The sequence below is a fragment of the Erythrolamprus reginae genome, chromosome 7, assembly GCF_031021105.1.
Source record: "Erythrolamprus reginae isolate rEryReg1 chromosome 7, rEryReg1.hap1, whole genome shotgun sequence".
NCBI classification, from domain to species: Eukaryota; Metazoa; Chordata; class Lepidosauria; order Squamata; family Dipsadidae; genus Erythrolamprus; species Erythrolamprus reginae.
This window is the reverse complement of record NC_091956.1, coordinates 62,711,464-62,737,115: the sequence shown is the minus strand read 5'-3', so window position 1 is coordinate 62,737,115 and position 25,652 is coordinate 62,711,464. Positions and strand designations below refer to the sequence as shown.

The 25,652-nt window shown below is 37.5% G+C and overlaps 1 protein-coding gene across 11 annotated transcripts in view; it reads left to right on the top strand.

The window, feature by feature from the left end:
* Positions 1–46: 46 nt before the first annotated feature.
* Positions 47–25,652, top strand: part of SCLT1 (sodium channel and clathrin linker 1) — a 43,082-nt gene continuing 17,476 nt past the window's right edge. For 5 of the 11 annotated variants that reach the window (XM_070757707.1, XM_070757711.1, XM_070757718.1 and 2 more), the window contains exons 1-18: positions 52–545; positions 3,350–3,441; positions 6,135–6,193; positions 7,328–7,385; positions 7,710–7,765; positions 8,034–8,169; positions 9,333–9,455; positions 10,640–10,705; positions 13,189–13,259; positions 13,788–13,878; positions 13,974–14,065; positions 16,392–16,569; positions 16,712–16,810; positions 17,331–17,402; positions 18,160–18,234; positions 22,293–22,438; positions 22,880–23,072; positions 24,413–24,609. In XM_070757707.1, the coding sequence (XP_070613808.1) occupies positions 3,424–3,441; positions 6,135–6,193; positions 7,328–7,385; positions 7,710–7,765; positions 8,034–8,169; positions 9,333–9,455; positions 10,640–10,705; positions 13,189–13,259; positions 13,788–13,878; positions 13,974–14,065; positions 16,392–16,569; positions 16,712–16,810; positions 17,331–17,402; positions 18,160–18,234; positions 22,293–22,438; positions 22,880–23,072; positions 24,413–24,609 (1,730 nt within the window). In that variant the 5' untranslated portion in view covers positions 52–545; positions 3,350–3,423. Of the gene's footprint in view, positions 546–1,733; positions 1,928–3,349; positions 3,442–6,134; positions 6,194–7,327; positions 7,386–7,709; positions 7,766–8,033; positions 8,170–9,332; positions 9,456–10,639; positions 10,706–13,188; positions 13,260–13,787; positions 13,879–13,973; positions 14,066–16,391; positions 16,570–16,711; positions 16,811–17,330; positions 17,403–18,159; positions 18,235–22,292; positions 22,439–22,879; positions 23,073–24,412; positions 24,610–25,652 lie in introns of all 11 variants that reach the window. The other 6 variants (XM_070757709.1, XM_070757716.1, XM_070757708.1 and 3 more) reach the window with 4 other exon arrangements.

Here is a 25,652-nt window from a genome sequence, read left to right as displayed (position 1 = left end):
GTTTGTTTCTCCCCCGACAACACCGTGCACGATCTCCCCACCCACCGACCGTTTTATTTTTTAAACCCTTTTCACAATTAGAGACGCCGGCGGCACTGGAGGGGAGCGATTGAAGCGGGGCGTGCCGCTTTCCTGGGAAGAAGGCGGTGATTGGAGGGGAGGGTGGTGACGTTGCTTAAAGTGAAAACCCGCACGGATTTCCAGATTTGTTGGGTGGTTTCGTCCTTCTGCCCGCGCCGATGGGCTTTAAAAACAGTCCACCTTCCGCTCGGCAAGTTTTTCCTTTCCGTTTCGCTTCTGAGGATTAGCTACCAACCCAGGGGTGACGCCCCCTGCAGCCAACACAGTACAGTACACCATCTCTTCCCCTCCCCCGCCCCTAACTGCGTGCTTGTTCAGTTAAAGCTTGTTGCCATGCGTAACTCCGTTCACCACGGGTAGGTTTCCTTTAGAGCAAACGATGCCGATGCTAAAAGTTTAGAGTCTCGGCCTAATTCTCTTGCATCTAACTCTCCCCGCTGAAATTCAACTGGGATTACTTCCAGGTAAGGGATCTCATTTTTACTTATCTTTAAATAATGAGACTGAAGTTACACGAATTCCTTATTCATTTGGGAAGGAAGGGGGTCTAAGGCAGGGACTCTCCAACCTCGACAACTTTAAGCCTGTAATATGAGGAAACAAAACAAACCTTGACGGGTTTGTATTCATTGGTTATTTGAAACATATGTACGTGTGTCATTTGTATTTTTTTAAAATATTTTGCCATACATGTATAAGAACCTCTTAGAAATCTCTTTAGAATTTCCATTTTTGTACATAAGCCGTAAAGAGAATTTTAATCCTTATAAAGGGAATTTTATATAAATAATCAGGTCCCAGCAACTGATAGTAAATCTTTTATATATATATATATCTTTTTCCTTGGTTTTTCCCTAATTATGTGAAAGTTTTAAGAAAGTTTTTCCCTAATTATGTGAAAGTTTTAAGTTTTAAGAGTACAAGTGCACTAGAGTGCCTTCTGTCCCCTGTCCTATTGCTCTCCTATATCTCCTATTCCTTTCTTCTATTCCTATATCTCTTCTTCTACTCTTTCATTGATATGTTCTATTACTATACCTTCTTTTCTATTCTTTTTAGATATATTTTACTATGAGTATCTCCTCTATAACCTTCATCATGTATTTTACTATGTGTATATAAGATATATACCCACTAAAACCCTCATTGTGTATTGGACAAAATAAATAAATAAAATAAATAAATAAATAAATAGTGTGAAGTAGAATATCAAACTTTCTTGTGTACATATATATCCTACCTGGGGAATCTTGTAGGTGATTAAGATGTGGCTATCAGAAGTGAGTTTTCAGACTTAGATTCTCCAATGATAACTGGTAACATACTCTGTTTCTCATAACTATAATTATGGATAGTCTCTCTATCCCTAATTATAGGAAAAATTATTATAAGAAGGGAGCTCTAGAGCAGTGTTTTTCAACCAGTTTTTCAACTAGTGTGCCCTGAGATATGGTCAGGTGTGCCGTGGGGAAATTAAACATGGGTCCCCAAACTACGGCCCATGTGCTGGATACAGCCCGCAGAGACCATTTATCCGGCCTGCCGTCAGCCGCCTCTATCCGAACATAAACATTCCCCTCACAATCCCACCAGCTATCAGCGACAGGAAGACTGGAGGCAAAGGGAATGCTCACTGACCAATCACCTTCTAGGATTCATCCCGACCACTAGCGATGAACCAATAGCAGGCCGCCTCTCATCTACGCCCAGGAAGGTTCCCGCTCGAGCTGCCGCACCCTTGTCATTGTGTGGCCGCGGCAAGTAGTTGAAGCTGCTACTCCTCCCCATGGAGGTAAATGTTGCCACCACTAGATGTTCATCGAAACAGGTCCAGGTTTCACACTAAGTGAGTATAAATACATTTAGAAACTATATTATTAACTATATGCATAATATGTACTGTGTTAGAGTGTCGTTTTGTGTCAGTTTTGTTGGTGGTGTGCCCCAGGATTTTGTAAATGTAAAAAATGTGCCATGGCTCAAAAAAGGTTGAAAATCACTGCTCTAGAGCAGTGGTGGGGGTATAAGAAAGAAGGGAGAATGGCAGAAGCAACAGCGCTCCAGGAGGTCTCCTGCTTGAGGAGGAGGTTGGACTAGATGGCCTACAAGGTCCCTTCCAATTCTGTTAATCTGTTAAAGCCTACACACTTGAAATTTGCCACGTATGTCCCGTTTGGCTTCTAGGTGTTCAGCCCTCTGATGTTAAGGAGTTCTACTCCTCTCTACCCACCTGAAAAGAAACTTGTTCCAAATGCAAAATACAAGCAGAGGAGAGAAATTTCAGGTTCAGTTTTACTTTCACAGCAGCAAGTGGGATAGGATAGAGGAGGCTTCTGTGGGGCAAGCCTGAGGGACAGAAGGGGACAGGAGAGGCCGATTGTAACTACAGTGATCCCTCGATTATCGCGAGGGTTCCGTTCCAAGACCCCTCGCGATAATCGATTTTTCGCGATATAGTGGTGCGGAAGTAAAAACACCATCTGCGCATGCACACCCTTTTTTCCATGGCCGCGCATGCGCAGATGGTGTTTTTACTTCCGCACCTGGCAAGACCCAGGGAAGGTTCCTTCCGCCGCCCAGCAGCTGATCTGCTCGGCAGCGCCGCAGCAGCGAGGAGCCAAAGATCGGGGTTTCCCCTTTGCGTGAGCGGCGGGGAAACCCCGATCTTCGGCTCCTCGCTGCTGCCCGCCCGCCCGCCGCTCGAGAGCAAGAGGGGGAGAGATAGAGAAAGAGAGAGAAGGAAAGAAAGAGATGAGAGAGGGAGGAAGAGAGTGTGAGAGAGGAAGAAGCAAGATAGAGAAAGAGAGAGAGAAAGAAAGATGAGAAAGGAAGAGAGTGACGTCATCGGGTGGGAAAATATTAATTAATATTTTTTGAAAAATCGCAATATAGCGTTTCTCGAAGATCGAGATCGCGAAGATCGAGGGATCACTGTACTCACTGATTTTCAATCTGTCAGTAGTGATTTATCAAGCCTGATCACATAATTCTGTAAGTGGAGCATGGGTATTTAGGTAGTCTAAAGATAAAAGCATGACATTAAGACTGAATAACAAGTAAACTTTTCAAATATCTCAAATTGATTTTTTTTTAAATGGTTGACATTGATAACATCAGGATTAGAGCTCTGAAGTTTAACAGCATTGTTGCAAGCTTTGTGGAAGCTCTTCAGGTTGTTTTGCATTACTTCCTAAGAATTTAGATTTAGAAGTAAAGTTCAAAGCAATTATAAACTCTTTTTGTCAGTTATATTTATTTTATTTCATAGATTTTGTGTTTCTGCTACAGAAAGGCAAATCAGCTTCCTAGAAACTTTATATAGAATTCTGATAAAATTCAAAAATGGCAAAAGATATCAAGGTAAGTTCCATATAAAATTTCATTAAAATGCATTTGTATTATATAATTTAGGTACTGGGTATCGAGGATCATCACCTTTTATTTTTGGCTGAAGGTTATCTCTTTTTATGCATTACTGGTAATTTGATAGAGGCTGCAAAGGAAGGATTAGTATGATTAGACCATATTTTAAATGGTGTATATTTTTTCATATCCTTCTTTAATGATTTCTAGATTCTATTTTGGTTGTACAGTACTTTTAACCTATACTAAGCATCACATAAAGAACCCTGAAAATCATTTAGTTAAATTTGCTTACCCACTATTAAAAAGGTTCTTATATTTTCATTTTTGAAAAAGAGAACATTCTGTAAAGCAGCTTATTTATGTAATGTGCCTGAATACAGTTATTTATTTATTTATTTCTACCAAGCAGTTACATTTGGACATTTCCATTATAGCTAATTGAGCCCTGAGCATTATTAAAAATCAAGTCTTTGTCATATATGGTAGAAGCACTGTTTTTGTGATGATGGCTGTACTAATGACATCAACAGCACCTTTCAACAGAATATTGTAAATCAATATCACTGATTCCCGTAAGGTTTGAGTAATCCTGCCCAAATCTCACGATATTTTTTTAAAACATGAAAGTTTAAGAAAATTATGGTATTCTTATTTGTTATAAACAGTTATATGTCTATTTTAACATATTGCAAGTCTTTCACCATCTTTCAGTTCTATTGCTCCTGATGCACCCATAAATGTAGTGTAAGCGGCATCCTTTTAGCGCTACAATTTTCTATATCTTGTTTCTTCCAGTCATTATCTGGATTTTGAAGTCCAGACCAAGTAGTCCTATAATTTTACCAGCTGTCAGCTCTTTTCTTTTCTCCATCTCCAAACAAATGAAATGACATTTAATTGCCAGTTTATCAATAATCAAAAGGAGTAGCTGATATGAAATAAAATAAAAGCAAAAGAAGATACAGTACTGGTGGCCACTGAAGGAAAAATAATATACCGTATATACTCGAGTATAAGCCGAGTTTTTTAGCCCCAAAAATGGGCTGAAAAACACAGCCTCGGCTTATACTCGGGTCATTGACAAAGTCACCACACGAGGGCGCCATTGCTTGAGCCAGAGCGAGGAGGCACCAGCTTTTGTCCCCTCTGGCACGCCGTAGTTCCTCTCCCTAGCTCAAGCAAAGAAGGCAGCCATTTGCAATGGTGAGTCGGATTAAAAAGGCCCCCTGCTGTCAGATTCTCCTCCCCCTCCTTTGAAAGGATTTAAACTGTTTAAAAAATGGTATTTTGTGGTAGTTGCTGTCCTTGCTTGGATAGGATCTAATAATGTGTTATGAGGCAGAGCTAGACAGGAATTCTTTTTCTATCTGTCTATCTTTCTATCTATCTATTTTTCTATCTATCTATTTTTCTATCTATCTATCTATCTATCTATCTATCTGTATCTATTTCTTTATCTATCTATCTATCTATCTATCTATCTATTTTTCTATCTGTCTGTCTGTCTATCTTTCTATCTATATCTATCTATCTATCTATCTATCTATCATCTATCTGTATCTATTTCTATCTATCTATTTTTCTATCTAACTATTTTTCTATCTATCTATCTATCTATCTGTATCTATTTCTATCTATCTATCTATCTATTTTTCTGTCTGTCTGTCTATCTATCTTTCTATCTATATCTATCTATCTATTTCTATCTATCTATCTATCTATCTATCTATCTATCTATCTATTTGGTTTTCTATGCTGATAACCTCACAGCAGCTAATGCTGAAGCTCTTCTTTGGATACACTTATTTGTTTGTTTGTTTGTTTGTTTGTTTATTTAATTGGATTTGTATGCAATCCCTCTCCAAGGACTCAGGGTGGCTCACAGCATATACAGTATAAAAACAGAACAATAATGTAAATCCAATTAATGATGAGAAGGAATCCAGTTTTGAAGGATTTTAACTCTTAGGTTTTAGCTTCCTGATCGAGCTACTTTTTTTACTTTTTAATTTATTGTTAATATTGTTAATTTGTTTACCCTCTTTTAAATTTACAGAGCTAGTTTACTGGTTTTCTTTAAAATAAATATTCTAAAACATGTCTCAATTAATGTAATTTTATTGTTTTCCATTTTTATAAGTTACCAGTAGCCACTGCATTTTCTAACCTCGGCTTATACTCGGGTCAATACGTTTTCCCAGTTTTTGTGGCAAAAATTGGTGCCTCGGCTTATACTCGGGTCGGCTTATACTCGAGTATATACGGTAAATGCCCTTAATGGAATTGACCCTTCAATCAGCTTTAACATTTAATGAAATGCTAAGTAAATAATTAGTTGCATTCTTGCTTATTATAAGGTAATAAATACAGTTGGCAAATATTTCTCTCTATTCTATTAAAGTCATTTTGAGTTTCTGAAGATAATCAAAGAATGGAAATAATATATAAATGTGAAAACAGAATAAGATGTGAAAAGCTAAGTTTATGCTCCTTGAATTCAATTTGAATCCATACGGAATTTCATTTTAATTTATTGATAAAATATTTAGGCAGCCAATGCACCCTACAAGATAATACATTAGGAATACTTTGATTTAAATATGAAGACTTATTGAGTTAAATTTTAGAGGTTTTAAAATATTTTTATGATGATATAAACGTCAATAAAATAAAATGTTTATTTTCAGAATAATGGCTTTGAAGATGACAGTATAACAGATATAACAGATCACATCCTAGACCAAAGGTAATGGTATTTATTTGCATTATAAATAATGTATAAAATGCAATTTCAAAATACCTAAAAGTGAATTATCATTTTTTTATCTTGATCTGTGTGTGTGTGTGTGTGTGTGTGTGTGTGCGTGCACGCACACAGGTGTGTGTGTTTGTAAAACTGTGTGTATACATTATTTAAAACAATATACTGCACTCAGAATAGAGGAATTGGATTTGTGATTAAGAAAAGTAAGATTCCATGAACTGCATCCATATACAATCATGTAGAGAGCTGATCTGCTGAAGTTAATTGAATTTAAAGTTAAGTTATTCATTTCAGTGGTTCTTAAGTCAATCACAAATAAATTTATCAAAACTTTCCATGTCTCTTCTAAATATTTTGATGATAATTTAATCATTCTTGGCAGAATCTGACTCTTTTACCTGGAAAATAATTCCAGAGCATTCCATGCCTTAGCAGCTAATGTTTTATGACAGTAGAGCTTGATAATTTGCTCTTTCCCTTCCTTTCATCTCTTAAAAATATTGGCATAACTAGCATTGAGTTTGTTTTTTTTTAAATATATATATATATATATATATATATATATATATATATATATATATATATATATATATATATTAGCTGTCATTTTGTAGGAGGTAAAGGTTCTACTAGAAAACTTCATAAAATCATTTTGTGTTCCCTCCTTTATCTGGGCAAACTGAAAGGGAAGGAATTATTTTATATAAAATATCTTTCTTTTCAACTGATACAAAAGTAGAGGGAATTTAAACATTTTCACTTAAGTTTACAGTTATATCTAGTTTTTACAATAATTAGTTAAGGATCCTGGGTTGTATACATCAGAACATTGTTGATTCCTAACTTCAAATGAAATTATTCTGGTTTGCTTGTTGTAACCCCTTGATATTTTATGAGTCAAGATATACAATATAAAATATTAATCTATAGTAGGTTTGCCAAAATTTTATTCAGCTTTTCGAAAAATTTCCTATTTAGAATGGTTGGAATTGTCTGAAATAAGTACAGCATTTGCAGAAGAATTACCATTTTAATCGTTGAGATTCTTCCAAACATTGAAATAGGTAATTTATTCCATTTTTCCAATTTCTCCTCAATTTTTTTATTATCTTCTAGAGATGCTGAATATGATAAACATCTTGGAGAAATGAAAGAACAATTGAAATACTGTCAGGTACAAATTTAAAGCTACGTTTACCACTAATATAACTTACTAAGTAATTTAAAAAACAACCATAATGTTTATAATTCAAATATTTTGGTGAGATATCTTTTTTTTAAAAATCACTGAATCATAGCTAATAAAATAATATTGTCATTATTGTTAATAATTCAAAAATATGTTTATATTTCTAATTTGAAACATCTTGTTTCATAAACTAGAAAGGGCAACATTTTAATTGACATTCAAATATCTTAGTGTCATGCCAAATATGTATTGCATGTGTTCTATTATATCTTCAAAACAAAATATTTAATCTGTTTTTCTTGGTTTTAGATGCAGATGAAAGAAATGAGGCTGAAACTTGAGCAAGTCATCAAAGAAAATGAAAGGTAATGCCATAAAAATAATGCTAATTATATATTGTTTGTGTCATATAGCAAGAAACTACTGAGTAAATATTTTGTCTTATCCTTGCTGTGCAATAAATACAGATACCTTGGAACTGGGGGTTTGCTGGAAATAATGTGATTATTATTTCATGAATAACTAAAATGTTTTTTTTTTTGAATTACAATTCTTAATTGTCTGACAATAGAACTACTTATAATTTTGTTGCTGTTTTACAACTGATCCACCTCTTATTGTATGGTTTTACAGATTGCATGAGGAGTTAAAAGCAGCAATTGAAAAGCAGTTGGAAGCTCTGCCATCTGGTTCTGTTTCAAGGGATGCTACATTTATGGATGAAAACTTAATAAGAAGCCTTCAAGAACAGTTGCAACTAGCAAATAAAGTGAGAAAATTAAAATATTTGCTTTGGTTGAGTTTTATGTCTAGGTTCCAATAGTCCTAAATTGCCTTTCAATTTTGGCACATTCATTTATGACACATTTTTGTTGTAGCTGAAGATTATAGTATATCATTTTAATATTAATGTTTATTTTTAATGTCAAGACATTGATATGAACTGATATTAAATAGAAATTTTGAATATTTAAATGACAACAGGAAAGGAATACACATTAATATTTGTAGGCTATTTTGTCATTAATAGGCACAGAGATGTTCATAATTTCAGATAATTGTGCTTTTATTTTTAATATAAATTAACTAGGGAACAAATATTTATCTCATAAAATGATGTTTAAAATTGTATCATATAATAGATATGAAGTAATAAATCTTTTCAGACATTTAATACTCAAAAATAATTGCATTGGCATCCTTCGGTCTCGAAAAACTATGGTATCATGCTCTGGACTCCCCAGAGCATGAAGCCTGGGTAAGTTAATATGGAGAATAGACTGTTACCCAGGCAGAAGATCCTCTCCACATCTCTGAACTAATTCAATGGAATGGCAAAGGCCAATACAATTGGTTCCAGCTATGTTGTAGGAGTTATCAGAACGTGGCTGTACACAGTCACGAACTGCTTCTAGGACTCCAGCTCCAGATTTTGCATCAAGGTTTACTTCTGAAGCCTTTACCAATGATGGATATAACCACAAGGCAGTGGAGGTTTGCAGTGTCCTAGAGGTTGACTAGGGCGTCTTTCGTGTCTTGCCGTGCTCTTAGCATACCACATCGTTTGCAGAGACGTCTTCATGACCGTTGACCTATTCTAGTAGGTTTGATCCACTCAGTCCACCAGAATTTGTCTTCACATGCTTGGGATAGACACATCCCTATCTTGCCAAAGGTTCATGACCCATCGGCTACTCTCAGCCTGTTTGGCCAGCCTGTTGAAGTTTCCTGGGGTGTAGCTGCTGTGCATGCTACAGCTATTAGAAGCCACAGATGAGAGCTGAGAACCAAAGATGAACAAGGTGCCCTAAATGAGCTGCTGTAAAAGGACACGACATGCACCTACACCTCTCCCTGAGCACTCCATACACCCCTCAAAAACAATTGGAAAGGGAAATTCTAACCTTCTTTTTTCAATCTTTCAATTTTAAGGAAAAAGAACATGTTTTAGAACTTTGGCAGACGGTTTCACGGGAATTGGAGCGACTTCAACAGATCTACCAGGAACACATGACAGAAGCCCAAATTCATATTGGGGAAAGGCAGAAGCAAAAAGTAACATACTGATACATATGCATTAAAATAAATTAAGATGAATACAACTTTTTCCCACTAGTTTTAGATAGCCAACTTTTTCATTAAAAAGATTTTAAAGGTCTTTGGGCAAGTAATAGAGTGGATCATTTATATAGATGGTGTGTAAAATAGAGAGAAAGAGATGTCATAGCAGAAAACAGAGCTGAACTTTTCAGACTATTTGTGAGATGGCAGAGGGAGGAGTGTGTTTTTCATTTTGTTTTTAGCAATAGCACTTATGTATTGCTTCACACTGCTTTACAGTCCTCTATAAGCAGTTTTCAGTGTCAGCATATTGCCCCAACAATCTGGGTCCTCCTTTTACAATCATGGAAGGACGACTCAGCCGTGAGCCAGTGAGAAATCCTGGCAGCTGGCAGTAAGCAGAAGTACTGCATTCTAACCACTCTTTAGGAAAGGAATATAAAGTTCAAGAGATGCATTTGGAAAGTAATGGTTTGTGTTTGCGTGTAAAAATTATCTTTCAGTTTATGTTAGATCCCTTGGAATCCAGCTCCCCAATGATTTCAGTGGTTTGAAACCTGAATGTATGTTTAGGAAAAGGACATTGTTTGATTTTGGATATCTTGTGGATTTTAAAATACTTGTTATAGGATTATCTGTGAGTAATTTATTCAATTTAGAAGTATATTCTATTCAATAAATGTGTTTCATTCACTTGAAAACTTTTGAATCTTGTTGCAGAAATACATTTTTTTTTTATCTACAGTATTTTATTTGAAGGTATTTATTTATTTTAAGTCTCAGATATGTAAATGTGCACACAAACACAAAATGTTAGAAAAATGAATATTTTAGATCAGGGGTATCCAACCTTGGCAACTTTAAGCCTGGTGGACTTTAACTCTTCAAAGCTGGCTGGGGAATTCTGGAAGTTGCAGTCTGCCAGGCTTAAAGTTGTCAAGGATGGAGACCCCTGCTTTAGATCATTCCTGCTTTATGCTGTTCTATGATTTTTTTAAAAAATAAATAAATTGGATGACTCCCAAATCTGGACAACAGCCACTAATAATGTTATACTTTATTACTAAAATTAAGTATTTAATACCTAAATATTTAATATATTTTATTTTAGCATTTAATTTTATGTTGATCAACCCTCTGGATTGTAATTCCAATACTCTGTATTATTCTCTTTCTAGGATCAATTGACAAGCTTTCAACAGCTAACAAAACAATTGAATTTTACTAATGAAACAATTGACTCAGTAAGTGAAATACTGAAATTGTAATAACATTATATTAGACTAGTCATAACAGTAGAAAAATGTAAAACAAAATACATCTTCTAAATAGATATCACTTTTCCTAAAGCTATATAAACTGTCTTTTTACTTACATGTTTATAAATTACATAGCGGCTTATACTGTATTTTTCATCTGTTCTAGTTTAATTGCTATTTAGGAAAAGGTTTATCTGCAGAATCCACGATTACTAAGTTTTATTGCCTATTTCTTTGACTATGCAGTATTAGTTTAAAATATTTTCTTTCTTCCTCTATTAATTTCTGCTTTTAAATTCATGACTATTGGAATCAAATGAAGTTGAAATGAGAAGGGTTTTTTTAAAGCAAGAACAACAAAGAATATAAATGAAACAAGATAATGAAACTACCGTATATACTCGAGTATAAGCCGAGTTTTTTAGCCCCAAAAATGGGCTGAAAAACACAGCCTCGGCTTATACTCGGGTCATTGACAAAGTCACCACACGAGGGCGCCATTGCTTGAGCCAGAGCGAGGAGACACCAGCTTTTGTCTCCTCTTGCACGCTGTAGTTCCTCTCCCTGCCTCAAGCAAAGAAGGCAGCCATTTGCAATGGTGAGTCAGACTAAAAAGGCCCCCTGCTGTCAGATTCTCCTCCCCCTCCTTTGAAAGGATTTAAACTGTTTAAAAAATGGTATTTTGTGGTAGTTGCTGTCCTTGCTTGGATAGGATCTAATAATGTGTTATGAGGCAGAGCTAGACAGGAATTCTTTTTCTATCTGTCTATCTTTCTATCTATCTATTTTTCTATCTATCTATTTTTCTATCTATCTATCTATCTATCTATCTGTATCTATTTCTTTCTATCTATCTATCTATCTATTTTTCTATCTGTCTGTCTGTCTGTCTATCTTTCTATCTATATCTATCTATCTATCTATCATCTATCTGTATCTATTTCTATCTATCTATTTTTCTATCTAACTATTTTTCTTTCTATCTATCTATCTATCTATCTATCTATCTGTATCTATTTCTACCTACCTATCTATCTATCTATCTATTTTTCTATCTGTCTGTCTGTCTGTCTATCTATCTTTCTATCTATATCTATCTATCTATCTATTTCTATCTATCTATCTATCTATCTATCTATCTATTTGGTTTTCTATGCTGATAACCTCACAGCAGCTAATGCTGAAGCTCTTCTTTGGATACACTTATTTGTTTGTTTGTTTGTTTATTTATTTATTTAATTGGATTTGTATGCAATCCCTCTCCAAGGACTCAGGGTGGCTCACAGCATATATAAAAACAGAACAATAATGTAAATCCAATTAATGATGAGAAGGAATCCAGTTTTGAAGGATTTTAACTCTTAGGTTTTAGCTTCCTGATCGAGCTATTTTTTTTTACTTTTTAATTTATTGTTAATATTGTTAATTTGTTTACCCTCTTTTAAATTTACAGAGCTAGTTTACTGGTTTTCTTTAAAATAAATATTCTAAAACATGTCTCAATTAATGTAATTTTATTGTTTTCCATTTTTATAAGTTACCAGTAGCCACTGCATTTTCTAACCTCGGCTTATACTCGGGTCAATACGTTTTCCCAGTTTTTGTGGCAACATTTGGTGCCTCAGCTTATACTCGGGTCGGCTTATACTCGAGTATATACGGTAAATTCAAACAGATACCAGCAAAGCAAGAAAAGATTTGGTTTTTTTAATGTATGTGGCTGAACGCAATGTGTAATGCTGGTGCATCTAAAACAAGCAAACCTTGAAATACCACTGAATTTACAACAAATACTACTTGTGTATTGACAATTTTAAAAGTTTCAATGAAATAAATTCAGTAGCACATAACTGAATTTTATTATAGTCATAGTTAGTTGAAAGAGAAAGATTTTTTGTTGCTGCTAAGCAAAATGCAGGTACTGTAGTCTTGTTTGACAACTTTAATTGGGACTGGCAACTCTGTTGCTAAGCAAAGCAGTTATTAATGTGAAATTACATGACTATGTATTTTGCACTGTAAAGTGATAACTAGTGAATTTCATATCTTAGATTTTTGTGTCCCTCATCATTTTCCCACCCTTTGCAATATTCAGGTACCTGCTTATTGTCTTGTACACATCAAAAGCAATGTGATTGCACCTCAACCCTCTCTTGCTCTCCAATAATTTTGCTCTGCAAGGACAGAGGCAAAAAATGCAAGCAATTTTTGTTCTGTAGTCAGTTTCTCCTTTGCCTGGCCCTTTCCTGTTGCTGGTGTGACTGCATTGCTTTCAGTGTGTAAAAGAGCAGGGGGGGAAGCAAGCCATTTTGGTAGACAATCTCTCCTTATGAGTTTCAGTTGCTTGACGGTATTCTAGACCCTAGTCTCTGCATTCATAGCCCAACATTTTGACCATACTAGCCTACTGGCTCTCAATGTTTTTTTTAACCGCAGTACCACATATTTTAAAATAATTTTGTTTACAGATTAATCAGGTGTTTCAGAAAACACTAACGGAACAAAATGTAGAGATGGAACAGCTGCGCAAGGAACAAAGGTATAGATTTCTAAATCTTAAAGCACTTTTTTTTAAAAGCACACAGGTAATAATCTGACCTGTGCAATGAGGCTTTTCAAAAGTATTGTATGGCTTATTGCACATCATCATCAGGTGGAAGTTTATAGCTATCTGTGGAGATGTAATATTGTGAGCAAGTGCTGACCTCTGTTACAACTTCAGGAGATAATGAAGAAAGCCTTTCCGCTATAATAAATGTGCTGTTACTACATATACTGTGTATGAGCTAGAAAATTATCTATCTGCACCAAAATGTCATGTTTATCACACACTGATGAGTAGATCTTTTGAGAAATGAACTGTAAATGCTGTCAAATATGTTCCCCAAAAGACAATAAAATTGACCAAGATGCGACTTTTTCTGGTGCAATAATTTGTTGTGCAAGAGCATAATTTGTCTGTATCCGGAGTTTTTTCCTTGCGATTGAACATGAAATGGTAATGTAAAAACATGATATTTGTGTAGTCAGTGTATTACTTAGAGAGATTTATCTTTTTAATATGCAGAAAATCCAAATTGGACTTGAGAACAGCAGTTGCAAAAGCGAGTGAAATGATGAGATTCATTGAGGATCTTCGCAGCCAAATAAACAGAAAGGTTGAACAGATCCTTTTTCAGCTTTCAAAATAGAAGTTTATATTGCTGGACTCTATTTCTGCTGGACATAAAGTTCTGACTTTTCTGGTGTTTAGGAAGAAGAGGTTCTAAATGCTCGTGAAAAAGAGGAGGCATCAGATAAACGCTTTCAAAAATTGAAGTTAAGCATAAAACAATTGGAGACAAGGTACATTATTAAATAATAACTTCCACTTTAACACTATAATCCTATTTCAGAATAAAGTTGTACAGAAACATTCGATCAGCATAATTTCTTTCATTGAATGAATTTTAGTTGATTATTATTTTTGTGGCCCCCAAGAATAAACATTAAGTCCAGTATTGACTTACTGTCAAAATTGGTTACAAAATTGGTTGGCGTTTTAGAGCTACCTTGGTTTTTTTTCAGGTTTTAAATCAATGATAAATGTGTCAACTTGGATTTAGCCAGTCAAAAATATGTTTAAAGTTTAGCCTAAACTTCAGACTCTTCTTGAAAAAAAGTAACCTCAAAATTTAAGAAACACTTTTCTAACTTAAAAATATTTATAAAGCAATAAATATTTACAAGGCTTGTATGGAGAATAATAAAATGATCAAAATTAAAGTTTATTATTTTCATGAGATTGAACATTGAGTGGTGATGTAAAAATAATATATTTGTGTAGTCAGCATATTTCATATTTAGAGAGGTTTATCTTTTTAATATGCAGATAATCCAAATTAGATTTGAGAGCAATACAGGCGATGGACAAAAACATGGAAACACCTTGAAAAACCATCAAAATATCTTTTAATATGGTGTTGGTCCACCTTTTGCGGCAAATACAGCCTCAATTCTCCGAGGTATTGATTCATACAAATTGTGAATTGTTTCCAAAGAAATTTTAGCCCATTCTTCATTTAAAGCACCCTCCAGTTCTTTTAGAGATGATGGAGGTGGAAATCGACTTCTTACTTGAATCTCCAAAATCGACCATAAATGCTCAATAATGTTGAGGTCTGGTGATTGTGGTGGCCAGATGAGATGCTGAATTTCATTAGAATGTTCCTCGTGCCATTCTTTAACAATTTTTGCTCTATGGATTGGTGCATTATCATCTTGAAAGATGGCATCCCCCTCTGGAAACAGTTCTTGAACCATAGGATGAATTTGGGAAAAGCCAAAAGTCCTAAATAGTGATGGCTGTTAATTCTTCTGTGAAGGGAAATAATTGGCCCGCCGGATTTCCAAGAAATAGCACCCCAGATCATCACTGAACCCCTGCCATGTTTGATGGTTGGGAGAAGGCAGTCTGGATGAAATGATTCTTTTGGCTGTCTCCAGACGTAAACACGGCCAGAGGTCGGAAAAAGGGTAAACGATGATTCATCAGAGAAAATCACATTTTGCCACTGCTTGAGGGACCATTTCTGGTGGTTTCTACACCACTCTAAACGCTTTGAAACATTTGTCTTTGAGAGCAGAGGTTTTCTAATTACAGCTCTTCCGTGGAATCCAGATTTGTGATGCTCCCTTTGAACAGTTTTTGTGGAAACTGGGTTCTGTGCATGTCTCTGCAGTGATTTTAGGAGCTGTGGTCTTGCAATCCGCTCTAACAATTCGCTTTAGAGTCCGACGGTCTCTCTCAGACAACTTTGACTTTCGACCAGACCTGTACTTAGCTGAGGACGTTTTCCCTTCTCTTTTAAAAGCAGTCATTACTTTTGAGACACTACCTCTTGAAACCTCTCGGGCACTTCTGTTACACTAGCGCCTGCCATTCGAGCACCAACAATTTGGCCTCTTTGAAAGTCTGAGAGGTCTGCCATTTCTACAAGGTTATAACCAATTTCCTTAAATTTCTGTTTAAGAAAAGGTAATTTAAAAAAACATATCAAATAATACAATTTTAAAAAAACATAAGTTTTGATTGATTTGAACATGTTTAAACATTATGATGCCAAAAAGTTAAGTGTTTCCATTGTTTGTCCATCCCCTAAAGTTGCACAAGCCGATGGAACGCTGAGGTTTAGGTTTAGGTTAGGTTTATTGGATTTATATGCCGCCCCTCTCCGCAAACTCGGGGCGGCTCACAACAATAATAAAAAACAGTACAGTACACAATCCCAAATCCAATGCCCACCCATCCAGATTCCAATTGAAATTAATAATCTCATAAAAAAACAGTATATATAAAAAACAGGCACACAGTCAATCAATCAACAAAACAACATGGGCAAGGGGGAGGTGTTTTAGTTCCCCCATGCCTGACGGCAATTGAGGAGTATAGTTTGTCAAAAGGTTTCCTATTTCTAGATATTTGAAATTTAACTATTACAGTAACAGTGAAAGCTACTTGAAAGATGCTGCAAAAAGGTGCTGCCCCAAAATTATTTGATTTTGATTAGAGAAAAGAGACTTAATTTAACTTTATCAGGTCTTGAAAGATAGAAAGGCAACTATTTTAGTTGCAGTAAACTTAATCTTAACCTAAATTCAATACTGAATTGGTCCCTGTTCCATTATGCAGACTTAGTGTGGCTACAAAAGATTCCAAACAGCTAAGATCAGAAAGAACAAATCTTGAAAAAAAAATTCAGGAGCTGCAAACAAAATGTGTGACTATAGAAAAAGAGAAGTATCATGCTGTAGCAAAAGTCCGAGACAGCTTGCAACTCATAGAAGAAGCTAATCTCCAGAAGAGTCAGGTGATTAATTTATTGTATATGTGTATGGGACAACTGTGTTTTATTAAACTTAAAGTTAAATAGCTGTATTTTTAGGGTTATGGCTTGACCTACCTTCAGCAGGACCCTTGTATTAGAATATGACCATTCTTTCCAACTCTAGGCAATGCTATTAGAGAAACAAAAAGAAGAGGAAATTGAAAATATGGAACAAGCGGTTTCTCAGATGCTTCAAGATGGTGCTTTAAGAACTAGGAAAGAAGTAAGCAGCCATGCTTAAAACATTTTCATACTTTCCTACACATTTTCTTGTAAATTACCTTAATACTGATATTGTTACTCTGAAAGCTAAATATTTAAAAGTTATCTCAATTGAAGTATGCCACTTTTTGCCCATAGATAATTCAGGTAATTTTGCTATTGGGAGAAAAAAATATTTATTCCAATCAACTATGGACATTACAGCCCATGTAATTCATCTGGAAAAACCAGAACTAGAATAGAACAGAACAGAATTCTTTATTGGCCACATCTGATTGGACCCACAAAGAATTTGTCTTTGGTTCATATGCTCTCAGTGTACATAAAAGAACATTTGTCAAGAATCATGAGGCAAAACACTTAATGATTGTCATAAGGCATAAATAAGCAATCAGGAAACAATATTAATATAAATCTTAAGGATATTGCAACCTGTTGTATTCCTAAAAAATGTATTATGTAACCATATAAGAAACCATCATAATAACACAGAATAATATCCCTTTAAAAAAAAAAAATAGGTAGAAAACGAGAGGAAACGATACAATATTCAAATTTCACGTTTAATAGAAGAAATTGCTGCACTTCAGATGGTAAGTTGTACATTTTGCTTAAATTTCTACTGCCTAAAGTAGCCCCAAGACGAGATAGGCAGCAAATAAGTTTAACAAATAATTAGAAGTTTACGTTCTAGTCTTTTCCCCCTACGTTGAATTTCACTTAAGAAAAATAAGCATTTTAAAATTCAGCACCACAAAGCAACAACCAGTTTTACTTCTTTAGTTTCTCCAGGCAAAAAAATCTTCTGTGTCTAACCATTCACAATTTCATTAAATGTAATGGTAAAAATACTTTTTCATGTGGGATGCTACTATTTGGAACAGCAGATAAAGGTAATTTGTAAAAAATGTATGGGTCACAAATTTTTGTTCAAATAGCATATTTAATATATCTTATATAGAAATATACATGATGGTTCTAGATTTTGCCTTTAGGAATTTATATTGGAGGTAGAGAAGAGGTCTAAATCCTTCTTGCTGAGTACGATTTGAAGGAAATTACTCTGAAATATAATTTTAAAAATTACAAAATCACTTAACTTAAACCTGTATTACTTCAGTGCAGGTATTTATTAATCTAAAAACATGTTAAAGTTAATCGAAAGGTAAAGTTTACAGTGAATGGCATTTGTGGCAATTTCATAGATCATAAATACATATTCATAACTGAGGACAGACTTCATTATTTATCCCGATTTTGTTTGCCTCTTACACATACAATTTACATGCATGAATCTGTCACTTACTGATTTCTAAAAAATACATATTCTGTTATTGCTTTGCTTTATAGGAATGTGGAGAAAAGCAAAACCAAGTAGAGCGAGCTATTAGAGAAAAGCGAGCAGTTGAAGAAGAACTAGAAAAAGTAATATCTTTTTTCTTTCCCCTCATTTTCATGCGTTAAGGTTATAGGGGTGACATTCAAACTTTTTCCCTACCAGTTCTGTGGGCACGGCTTGGGGGAGAGGATCATGTGACTGCATAGTGTGACCATCTTGACGTAACTCACAGGAAGGTGGGGCGGCGCGACGTCCATGAAGCCACGGCCACAGAACCAAGAGAAAAGTTTGGCCAAGTCTTCTAGCATTCCACCTGGCTGCTTCTCGTCTTCTCTTGTTTGCTCTGTGTGTATGAGCCCAACAAGGAGGCCACATTGAATCCTGTGGCAGACAGAATCCTAACTTCTCTCCATTCACAGGGGAGCTGATGCTCCTTTTATGGTCTCGCTTGCTCCCTCCCTCTTAGGGACTATCCTAAAAGGACAGGCTGTAGAAGCTCCACTGTAAATGAAGCAACAAAATGGGTGAGCAGTGTGGTCGGGCAGTAGGAAAAGTATGTAGGATGCTTGGCTGCATAGCTAGAGGTATAACAAGCAGGAAGAGGGAGGCTGTGATCCCCTTATATAGAGCGCTGGTGAGACCCCATTTGGAATACTGTGTTCAGTTCTGGAGACCTCACCTACAAAAAGATATTGACAAAATTGAACAGGTCCAAAGACGGGCTACAACAATGGTGGAAGGTCTTAAGCATAAAACATATCAGGAAAGACTGAATGAACTCAATCTGTATAGTCTGGAGGACAGAAGGAAAAGGGGGGACATGATCGAAACATTTAAATATGTTAAAGGGTTAGATAAGGTTCAGGAGGGAAGTGTTTTTAATAGAAAAGTGAACACAAGAACAAGGGGACACAATCTGAAGTTAGTTGGGGGAAAGATCAAAAGCAACGTGAGAAAATGTTATTTCACTGAAAGAGTAGTAGATCCTTGGAACAAACTTCCAGCAGACGTGGTTGGTAAATCCACAGTAACTGAATTTAAACATGCCTGGGATAAACATATATCCATTGTAAGATAAAATACAGGAAATAGTATAAGGGCAGACTAGATGGACCATGAGATCTTTTTCTGCCGTCAGTCTTCTATGTTTCTATGTTTCTAGATTCTCTCTCTGTTACAGCATTTAATGTTGAATCCTATAGCAGAGGGAATCCAAATTTTTATCCCTCCATTCTTAGCAGAGCTGTTCCCTTTACCGTCCCCTCCCCGGGCCCTTTTCTCCCAGAGGTTGAAGTACCTTAAAGGGGCAGGCCAACTGCCGCAGCTCTCTTCCAAGCAGGCTCCCTTCCCTTTCTGTGAAGGGAGGAAGAAAAATTCAGCCAGGTCTTCTTCTCGAGCAGGGCAGGGGTGGGCAGAAAAAACCAGGGGTGATTTTTACCAGTTTGGCAAACCACTTCAAATTGCTGCTGCCAGCTCACCCAATCCAATCGAATTTTATCCCTGGTGTACATGTTAATAAGTAAATAATTTTAGAATGTATAAAATATTAGCCTTAGTCACATGAGACATACTGGAAAGGATCAAAGCAATCACCTCATTTATATTCGAATAAAAATATTCAGTCATGAAAAGAGCGCTTGGGCATTGCACTAGCTGAAGTTGACTTAATAGTGCATAATGCTGTTAGCATTTTTTTTACCCAAATAACTTGAGCTGAAATCAAAGTACAGTGGTACCTCTACTTAAGAACTTAATTTGTTCTGCAACCAGGTTCTTAAGTAGAAACGTTTGTAAGTAGAAGCAATTTTCCCCATAGGAATCAATGTAAAAGCAAATAATGCGTGCAAACCCATTAGGAAAGAAATAAAAGCTCGGAATTTGGGTGGGGGGAGGAGGAGGAAGAAGAGGAGGAGGATAGTCGCTGGCAAAGGAGAAGGGGAGGGAAGGGAAATAAAAAAAATCCAAAACTTTAAGGCTTAAAAAAAAAAGAGGGACTCTGAGGCGGCAAAGAGGAGCACGCGCCTCCTATACACCAGGCGCGAGGCTGCCTCCCATGCACTGCGCCAGAGAGAGAAACCCAGGCAGGCGAGAGGGGGAAACCTCCCGCTCCTTTGACCAAAAGGCGGCAGCTGCTGCTGCTGCTACCTGCTTCTTCTTTCCCATGCTGAAGGGCTCCCCTCTCTCTCTCTCTCTCGCTTTGTAGCCGGCACCTTTCCTTCACTGTGGTAACACCTCGGTTTGGCCGAAGCCGAGTTGATCGGGCTGGGGCGAAGCACCCCCTTTTGCCTTTCTGTGCTCAGACACTTCTGAAGTCAATCTCGCGCTGGGTGTATGGGAGGCAGCGCAAGGGAGTCACCACAGCGGAGTGGTTTATTCTCTCTCCAAGCGCCCAGAGAAAGAAAAACGCTCCATTCACTCTGGGCTGCCCAGAGCAAAGGGAGCGTTTCTTTTCTCTGGACGCTGGCAGAGATTTATTCCCTCTCCAAGTGCCCAGAGAAAGGAAAATGCTTTGTTCTCTCTGGACTGCCAAAGTCTCCTTAAGCGCCACCGAAAGACTCCTCTGGCAGCCCAGAAAAGCCCATTACTCCACGTCACTTCTCTCCTGTCCTGGCTAAATCGTGGGGCAGCAAACAGGCTTTGGCGTTTTGGCTGTGGGGGAGGGAGTTAGGAAGGTCCTACTTCTCCCCCCCCAGCCAAACCCCCAAAGCATGTTTGCTGCCACACGATTTAGCGGCGAAGTGACGTGGAGGGATGGAAAGCTGAAACCGCCCGGTTTCAGCTCCCCATTCCTCCACGTCACTTCGCTCCTGTCCTGGCTAAATCGTGTGGCAGCAAACATGCTTTGGGGTTTTGGCTGGGGGGGAGAAGTAGGACCTTCCTAACTCCCTCCCGCCCAGCCAAAAACACAAAGCCAGGCAGCCCCCAGCCCCCATGTCCGGCAGAAGCTGCTGCCCGATTGCTCTTAGCCAGTGGGATGCAAAGTGCTGGGGTGGGGGGTGTCCTGACAGTCCCCCCACCCCAATGCTTCACCTCCCGCCGGGTTCGGGGGGTGCTGGCAAGCCCCCCAGGCCGGCTGCGACCTTTTAAAACACCCGCGCCGCTTCGCATCTGTCTCCTGAAGCCGAACGCTAAAGCCGAACTTCCGCGTTCGGCTTCGGGAGACAGCTGCGAAGCGGCGCGGGTGTTTTAAAAGGTCGCAGCCGGCCTGGGGGGCTTCCCAGCAACCTCCCGAACCGAACCCGGGGTTCGGCAAAATTTTGCCTCTTCTTACGAACTTTGTTCGAGTTACGAACCGGCGTTCGGGAGGCTCCTGGGAAGCCCCACCGCCCGGCTGTTACCTTTTAAAACAGCCGCGCGGCTTCCCAGCAGTCTCCGAACGCCAGTTCGTAACTCGAAAAAAGTTCGTAAGAAGAGGCAAAATTTTTCTGAACCCCAGGTTCGTATCACGAGTTGTTCGTAAGACGAGGGGTTCGTATCTTGAGGTACCACTGTACTAAAACAGCTAAAAACCCTTATTTTAAAAACCATACATAAATTGTAGAAGCCATGGGGGAAAGAATATCTCAGTTCCCCCATGCCTGACGGCAGAGGTGGGTTTTAAGGAGCTTACAAAAGGCAAGAAGGGTGGGGGCTATTCTAATCTTGGTTCCAGAGGGCCGGGGCCGCCACAGAGAAGGCTCTTCCCCTGAGTCCCGCCAAACAACATTGTTTAGTTGACGGGACCCGGAGAAGGCCCACTCTGTGGGACATAACTGGTCGCTGGGATTCGAACGGCAGAAGGCGGTTCCGGAGATAATCTGGTCCAGTGCCATGAAGGGCTTTATAGGTCATAACCAACACTTTGAATTGTGACCGGAAACTGATCGGCAACCAATGCAGACTGCGGAGTGTCACTACTAAGCAATGCGGTTACATTATAATGTGCTTTAGGCCCGGATTACTTAGTGACAGAAATTCTGATCCCAGTCACTGCCATAACTCAACCCAACTGATACCTGTAGAATGTTTGTCTGGTGGACAATAACGAAATATTTCTTCATATGTGATAGTCATAATGAAATGATTCTCCACAGCAATTGATTTGTCAAAGCAGGGATTTTACTGGAACATTGAGATCATATCCTGGTTTTAATTCATCTGTCAGGTGTACTGTGAAGGTAGAGGAAATCAAGCTGATTATAGAAAACTAGAAGAGCTTTACCAGAGATGTCTGAATGCTGAACGTATAAAAGATGATCTTCATCTTAGTTTGCAAACAGCACAAAACAAAATTAAGCAACTAGAACTGAAGTAAGTAATTAATATATGCTGCAAACTCACATCCATTTTCTTTCCATTTTTATCTCTGGAGATTTTTGACCAGAGAGTTTATACTCTTACATTTGTATTGGAATTTTACTTTTACATTTGGATCAGATGTCTTTTCAGGTGGGGAGGGGGCAGTAGAACTTCTTAGTATCAGAGCTTGTTAATAATATAAGAAATACTCAAGCTCCAATGGTCATTTTGAAAAATTCCCTCTTAATCAGCACCTGGAAGGCAAGAGGAACATACATGGCAAATTTGTAAAGCCTATAAAACTTTGTAGACTTTACGGTTCTGGAGATTTCTTGATTAATGTGTGATTGGTTTTCGCTTTTATATATATATATAAATTTGATGTAGTTTAAAGTCTATATGTAATTTCAAAACATGTTTTAAACTGACCATACAAAGTGTAATTCACTAAAGATATGAAGAAGAGAGATGCCGTTGCCAAGAAAATATATGCAAGTTGCAAAGTATTCTGGATTCTGAAAGGGAGAAATGTGGAGCTATAAGTGAAGAGCGCTTAAAGCTACAACAAGGAAATGAACAACTTCAAAAAGAAATGGAAAACTTGAAAAAGCTGACAATAGAGGCACAACATACTGCAAAATTAAAGGTATAGGGTTTTTTATATAATACTTCAGAATTGATGCACGTTATTTGAATTTGAATCTGCAAGGAACAAGACAGTATTAGCTCACAACCTCTAAAAAAACTTTTAAAAATTAATTTCAATGGACTTTTACAATGGTATCAGTCACTTTGATGAGTGCAATAAGATTTGTTTGGTATTATCTATTTTTGACAACAACAACAACAACAACAATAATAATAATAATAATAATAATAATAATAATAATAATTTATTAGATTTGTATGCCGCCCCTCTCCGAAGACTCGGGGCGGCTCGCAACAATAATAAAAGGCAATATAACAGTAGAACAAATCTAATATTAAAATAAAAAGATATATAAAACCCCAACAATTAAAACCATACAACACATACATACCAAACATAAGATATAAAAGCCTGGGGGATGTGTCTTAGTTCCCCCATGCCTGGCGATATAGGTGGGTCTTGAGTAATTTGCGAAAGACAAGGAGGGTGGGGGCTGTTCTAATCTCCGGGGGGAGTTGATTCCAAAGGGCCCGGACTGCCACAGAGAAGGCTCTTCCCCTGGGGCCCGCCAAGCGACATTGTTTGGTCAATGGGACCCGGAGAAGGCCAACTCTGTGGGACCTTATCGGCTGCTGGGATTCGTGTGGTAGAAGGCGGTTCCGGAGGTACTCTAGTCTAATGCCATGTAGGGCTTTAAAGGTCATGACCAACACTTTGAATTGTGACCGGAAACTGATCGGCAGCCAATGCAAGCCACGGAGTGTTGAAGAAACGTGGGCGAATCTTGGAAGCCCCACGATGGCTCTCGCGGCTGCGTTCTGCACGATCTGAAGTTTCCGAACACTTTTCAAAGGTAGCCCCATGTAGAGAGCATTGCAGTAATCAAACCTCGAGGTGATAAAGATGCGAGGATATTTACAAAGATAAACTTGAGTTTCAAATAAAAATGAGCACAGTAAAAGATTAAAGATATACTCATCTAGAAATCTTTATTGCATTCTATGGATGATCAGGTTCAATTATATTTTTTCAATGGATTAAATTTATTTAAATTGAAGCATACTCGGATGTTATTGATTGCTTGGCATAAGAAGAGAGTACAGTGCAATATGGATCTGAAATGAATTGTTTCATCTTATTAATTTCTTGTATTAAATTAAAAATTAAAAATTAATTATTATTAATTAATTAAACATATAAACATGTATTAATTAAACATCCAATAATTATTTACTAGTAGATATACTAAGAAATTTAGCTTTCAATTGTTGACTTTTAAAGAATAACAATTACAATAACTTTTTTTTTTAGTATAAAATACTTATTTTTTTTAACAGATAAGTACAATGGAGAATGAACATTTACTAAAAGAACAGGGGTTCGAAATTCGACTGAAAGAGATGGAAGATATAAATCAAAACTCAGTAACTGAGCTTAGACGCCTGTTGACGGCTCAGCAAAAAGCCACAAATCGCTGGAAGGAGGAAACAAAGAAAATAACAGGAATAACTGAATCCAGAATAAATAATTTAAAGTAAGTTTCTTTTTCTTTGACACTTCTTAATAGTCTAGACTGGGGTCCCCAATCTTTTGAACCTCGGGGACCGCTACATTCATAATTTTAAATCCCGTGGACCACCAATATGAATCCAGCGTGCTGCTTGCTGAAGCGCCAGGACTCCCAGTGACAGGATGGGGTCCTTCAGGCATTCTCTCCCCTTCTTTCTCTCTCTCTTTCTCCCTCTGTCTTTCTTTTCCTCCTTTCTCTTTCTTTTTCTTTCATCTCTCCCATCCTGTATCTCCTCTTTCTTTCTCCCCTTGTTTCTTTCTCTCTCCTCTTTCTTTCTCTCATCTCTCCCTCCACTCTCCCCACTCTCTGAAATCTCTTTCTCTCTGATATCTCTCCCCCCCCCCTTTCTTTCTCTCTCTTTCTGTCTGTCTCATTTTCATTCTCCAGCGCTCTCTGAGTCTCACAGACATTCCTTCGGCCTTTGTTGGTGCTGGACGATTCTTTCCTGGTCTGGAATTTGGAGCAAATCTCCATCTTCCGCCCTTCCCTTCTCAGGCCAGGTGTGGAGTGAGTGAGAGGGGAGGGTGAAGGGTGGCCCAGCCACTGATGGGCTCAGCTGAAGGAAGCCACAGCAAGGGGAAGAGTGAGCTGCAGGTTGCCGACACCTGTTGCTTCAGCCTGCCTGCGCTGTCCTCTCCTTGCACCATTACCTCATTCCGGCCAGCAAAGGCTGTGCTGCAAAGTTTATTTTATTTATTTATTTATTAGATTTATATGCCGCCCCTCTCCGAAGACTCGGGGCGGCTAACAACAATATAAAAAGACAATGTAAACAAATCTAATATTAAAAACCATCTAAAAAACCCCAATTTAAAAAACTACTCATACATACAAACATACCATGTATAAATTCTATAAGCCTAGGGGGAAGGGAAATTTCAATTCCCCCCATGCCTGACGACAGAGGTGGGTTTTAAGGAGCTTGCGAAAGGCAAGGAGGGTGGGGGAAACTCTGATATGTGGGGGGAGCTGGTTCCAGAGGGTCGGGGCCGCCACAGAGAAGGCTC